At 39.0% G+C, this 5,406-nt stretch overlaps 1 protein-coding gene across 3 annotated transcripts in view; it reads left to right on the top strand.

Moving 5' to 3' along the window:
- The first annotated feature begins 2,052 nt into the window (after window positions 1-2,052).
- The window catches only part of ZCCHC11 (zinc finger, CCHC domain containing 11), a 110,719-nt gene continuing 107,365 nt past the window's right edge, over window positions 2,053-5,406 (top strand). For all 3 annotated transcript variants that reach the window (XM_011926279.1, XM_011926281.1, XM_011926280.1), the window contains exon 1: window positions 2,053-3,407. In XM_011926279.1, coding sequence (XP_011781669.1) covers window positions 2,690-3,407 — 718 coding nt within the window. In that variant the 5' untranslated portion in view covers window positions 2,053-2,689. The remainder of the gene's footprint in view (window positions 3,408-5,406) is intronic.

Here is a 5,406-nt window from a genome sequence, read left to right as displayed (position 1 = left end):
CTGTAATCCCAGTGCTTTGGGAGACTGAGGTGGGAGGGTCACTTGAGGCCAGGAGTTTTAGACAAGCCTGGGCAACATAGTGAGACTTTGTCTCTACAACAACAAAAATCAGCCAGGTGTGGTGGTATGCGCCTGTGTTCTTAGCGGCTTGGGAGGCTGAGGCAGGAGGATCATTTGAGCTCAGGAGTTCTAGGCTGCAGTGAGCGATTATTAAAGAGTGAACTCTCTATTTTAGGTAAGATTATTGTGTTTATATGATGTAAAGTTATATGATAGAGAGGTTTACCTAAATTTGTAATTTAGTAAATCAACCAGGTAAAATCAAAGATGGTACATTTTAATTCTATGCAGTTTGCTTTTGCTGGCAGAAGGACTCTAATTTTTATTCATATTATTAATCTTTGTTTAGAAACGGATCTGAATTTAAGGTGTATAGGGCAAAGTGAATAGTAAAAAACATCCTGATGTTTTAATAAAATCACTTTTTTTTTTTTTTTTTTTTTTTTGAGACAGGGTCTCACTCTGTTGCCCAGACTGGAATGCAGGGATGCAATCTTAGCTCACCGCAACCTCTGCCTTCTGATCTCAAGTGATCTTCCCACCTCAGCCTCCTAAGTAGCTGGGACTACAGGCGCACACCACAGTGGCCGGCTAATTTGTTTTCTTTGTAAAGACGGGGTTTCGCCATGTTGTCCAGGCTGGTCTTGCACTCCTGTACTCAAACAATCCGCCCACCTTGGCCTCCCAAAATGCTGGGATTACAGGTGTGAGCCATGCACCCGGCCTTGACATTATTATTATTATTATTATTATTTTTTGAGATGGGGTCTTGCTTTGTCACCCAGGCTGGAGTGCTATGGTACAATCTCAGCTCAGTGCAACTTCTGCTTCCTGGGTTCAAGCAGTTTTCCTGCCTCAGTCTCTTAAGTAGCTGGGATTTTACAGGCGCCTGCCACCGTACCCAGCCAATTTTTGTATTTTTAATAGACATGGGGTTTCACCATGTTGGCCAGGCTGGTCTTGAACTCCTCACCTTGTGATCTGCCCACCTTGGCCTCCCAAAGTGCTGGGATTACAGGTGTGAGCCACCATGCCTGGCTGACATTTTTTAGAACACTTTTAGGTTCACAGCAAAACTGAGCAGAAAGTACAAAGTTGCCACACATGTATAGTCTCCCCCACTTTCAACATCTGGCACCAGAGTAGCATATTTATTACAGTGGATGAACCTACATTGGCCCACATTGATACCTTATCATCCCCCAATGTCCATAGTTTACATTAGGGTTCATTGTTGGTAATATGCATTTTGTATCATTATACAAATGTATAATGACAGGTATTCACTATTATAGTGTCTTAGAGATTATTACTATTATTATTATTTTTTAAACTCTTAAGTTCCTTTTTTTCGTTGTTGTTTTTGAGACAGTGTCTCACTCTGTAATCCATCCTGGAGTGCAATGGTGCAATCTTGGTTCACTGCAACCTCCGCCTCCAGGGTCCTGGTTCAAGAAATTCTCCTGCCTCAGCCTCTCGAGTAGCTGGGATTACAGGCGTGTGCCACTATGCCCAGCTAATTTTTGTATTTTTAGTAGAGGTGGGATTTTATCATGACTGGTCTTGAACTCCTGACCTCAGGTGATCCACCCGCTTTGGCCTCCCAAAGTGCTGGGATTACAGGCGTGAGCCATTGCACCCGGCCCCTGTTGGTTTTTAAAGTATACTTCAGCGAATTCATTTGAACCCGTTTTTACTTCAAGGTGGAGAAAGTCTACTGTTTTCCCATATTTAGAGAGTCCAGTTTGAGGTAAGTTTGAGGTAGGTTAGAGGTACAAATAGATGCTAGTTAGTGGAAAAGTCTTGTGGGCAAGATTTTACCATTTAGGATTCCATAAACCGATTCCTTTATAGCACAGAAAGATTAGAATTCTCCATCTTTGAGATGGAGTTTCGTTCCTTCTTGTTGCCCAGGCTGGAGTGCAGTGGCGCGAACTCAGCTCACTGCAGCCTCCACCTCCCGGGTTCAAGTGATTCTCCTGTCTCAGCCCCTGAGTAGCTGGGATTACAGGTGCATGCCACCATGCCTGGCTAATTTTTGTATTTTTAATAGAGGTGGGATTTTATCATGACTGGTCTTGAACTCCTGACCTCAGGTGATCCACCCGCTTTGACCTCCCGAAGTGCTGGGATTACAGACGTGAGCCACTGCACCCAGCCAAGATTGGAATTCTTGTGTTTTCTTTATTCTTGTTTCTTTTCATGTTAATTGTGATATATTCAATTGCAAGTTTTAGTTTTCTGTTGAAATTCTTAAAGGAATATGAAACGAATTTTACTTGTAAAATTCTTTATTTTGGTGCCTTATTACCATAATTACATTAGAATTCCCTTGATGAGCATTTGGTTATTTATCTAGTGCACTGTAACTCCTTCTCATACAGTTTTCTGAGTTTTGTCTTTTTTTTTTTTAACTATGTCTTCAGTTTTTATAACAAGTTTAAAAAATTGTTTTTTAATGTCTAACCACAAAAAAAATGGTTTTGGCATTTAAAATAACAGATATTTCTTTTTTTTTTTTTTTTTAACCCAATAGTTTGCTTGCCTAAACTGGATTTGAAGCAATTTAAACTACTGGAGATCTGCCATTTTATAATATCACAATTGGAAAGAAGCAAATTTTCAAATAATGGAAGATTCTAAGACCTTAAAAAGTGAAAATCATGAACCAAAGAAGAATGTTATTTGTGAAGAAAACAAAGCAGTTCAAGTTATAAGTAATCAAACACTGAAAGCTAGAAATGATAAATCCATAAAAGAAATTGGGAACAGCTCTCCAAATAGGAATAGTAGTAAAAAAAATAAGCAAAATGATATTTGTATAGAAAAAACAGAAGTTAAATCATGTAAAGTAAATGCTACCAACCTTCCAGGTCCTAAAGATTTGGGGTTAGTCCTTCGAGATCAAAGTCATTGCAAAGCAAAAAAATTTCCTAATTCACTGGTGAAAGCTGAAAAGGCACCCATTTCACAGGCAAAATTAGAAAAGGCAACCAGTTTACAGGCAAAAGCAGAAAAATCACCAAAGTCACCTAATTCAGTGAAAGCAGAAAAAGCATCCAGTTCTCAGATGAAGTCAGAAAAGGTACCGAGTTCACTAGCAGAAGCAGAAAAGGGACCCAGTTTACTGTTGAAAGACATGAGACAGAAGACAGAATTACAACAGATTGGAAAAAAAATTCCAAGCTCCTTTACTTCTGTGGACAAAGTGAATATCGAAGCTGTAGAGGGAGAAAAATATGCTCTGCAAAACTCACCACAATCTCAGAAGCAACAAACATGTGCAGATAATACTGGTGATTCTGATGATAGTGCTTCAGGAATTGAAGACGTATCGGACGATTTAAGTAAGTCATTTTTTGAAGGGATTTTTGTATATTAATGTTCCTCAGATTATCCCTGTTTAACCATTTTAATTACAAAAAGTCATGTTTATACATAATTGTTTAGCACTTTGGTTCCCGTATGAAAACATCCAAATTAATAATACTTGAATTAATGGTTTCTTATTAGATTGATCCTTGGTGAAGCTAAAAAGCCTTTTCATTTATTATGATAGGTACAAAGACTGCGCAAATAAAAATTTAGTGTCTTCTTTAGTTGGTACACACGTGCTCGTACACGTACATACTCTGTTTAAGTGGTCTTGATAATGTATTGCTCATTCATTCACCAAATATGTATGTATTGAGTGTGTGTGTGTGTGTGTGTGTGTATATATATATATATATCTCAGACATTTGTTTACAGTGGAAAACCAAAACAAACAGACAAAAAAAAAAACCATAGCCCTAAACTTCAAGGAAGCTTCCAGTCTGATAGGAGGGTGATACAGATAAACAATGATTTTCAGTGCCAAAAACTTAAAGTTGAGAGAGCACATGATTAAATAGTGAGATTTAGACTTTGGGCAGGCAAAATAGGTGACATTAATTGTGAGATTGAGTGTTACTGAGACTTAGTATGGCTGGAGCAGAAAGTTGAGGTTGAGAATAGCAAAGATGCAACTGAAAGGGAACACAGGAATATCAGTTCCTTCTAAGCCATACCAGAAAGTTTGAACTTTATCCTGAGTATTTTCAGAAGCCATTGAAGAGTTTTTTTTGGTTTTTGTTTGTTTTTGAGACGGAGTCTCGCTTTGTTGCCCAGGCTGGAGTACAGTGATGCGATCTCGGCTCACTGCAACCTCCGCCTCCTGGGTTCAAGCGATTCTCCTGTCTCAGCCTCTCAAGTAGCTGGGACTATAGGCATCTGCCACCACGCCCAGCTAACTCTTTTATTTTTAGTAGAAGTGGGATTTCACCATGTTGACCAGGCTCTTCTCGAACTCCTGACCTTTTGATCCACCTGCCTCAGCCTCCCAAAATGCTGGGATTACAGGCATGGAAGAGTTTTAAGTAAAGTAATGCTGTGATCAGATTTTTTAAAAAATCCTTTTGAGTATGATGCAGGAAATTCTTCAATAGGAACAGGGCTGGAAGCAGAGATTGGTTGGACACTTAGAGTTCACTTGAGAAGTGTTGTAAAATTCATTTTGTTGTGGGATCCTGATTTTAGTTTTAATTGTTTAGAAATATTGTCTATGTCTTTTGAGTAACTTTAATTCTGATTTTGTTTAAATGATTTCTTTTATAATCTTTTTTTCCTAGTGTTTTCATGGCTGGAAGAATACAGCATTATCTTGATGTAGAAATAAAAAGAACCTATTTCTGTATCATTATTTGCCACACTTTGAGAGGCAATGGTAAAGAATTCAGAAATAGCTTATTTTGATTTCTCGTGGTACCCAGATGGTGCTATATCGACAGACTTAAAAGAATTTTAAAAGAGTTGACTTTTATGTGTCTCAGTCTCATAATTGTATATTAAGGCTGAGGACAAGGCCAGATTTAAAAACTAAGTCAGTTTAGAGACAGAATCAAGTAAGTGATAATACTGGTAATGTTTAGATATGGGAAAAATGTAAACATCATGGTACTTGAATGATTCAGGAAATAGTGGTGGTGGTTTTGTTTTGTTTTGTTTTTGAGACGGGGTTTTGCCCTGTCACCCAGGCTGGAGTGCAGTGGTGTGATCTTGGCTTCACTGCAACTTCTGCCTCCCATGTTCAAGCAATTCTCCTGCATCAGCTGGGACTACAGGTGTGCACCACCACGCCTGGCTAATTTTGTATTTTTAGTAGAGACTGGGTTTCACTATGTTGGCCAAGCTGGTCTTGAACTCTTGGCCTCAAGTGATACCCCCACCTTGACCTCCCAAAGTGCCGGGATTACAAGCATGAGCCACTACATCTGGCCAGGAAATAGTGGTGTTTAAGGTCACTTAATTGGCCAGGCACGGTGGCTC

The sequence above is a fragment of the Colobus angolensis genome, unplaced genomic scaffold (genome assembly GCF_000951035.1).
Source record: "Colobus angolensis palliatus isolate OR3802 unplaced genomic scaffold, Cang.pa_1.0 Scaffold68, whole genome shotgun sequence".
NCBI lineage: Eukaryota > Metazoa > Chordata > Mammalia > Primates > Cercopithecidae > Colobus > Colobus angolensis.
Note: the sequence above shows the minus strand (reverse complement) of the source record. Positions and strands in the feature narration are given on the sequence as shown.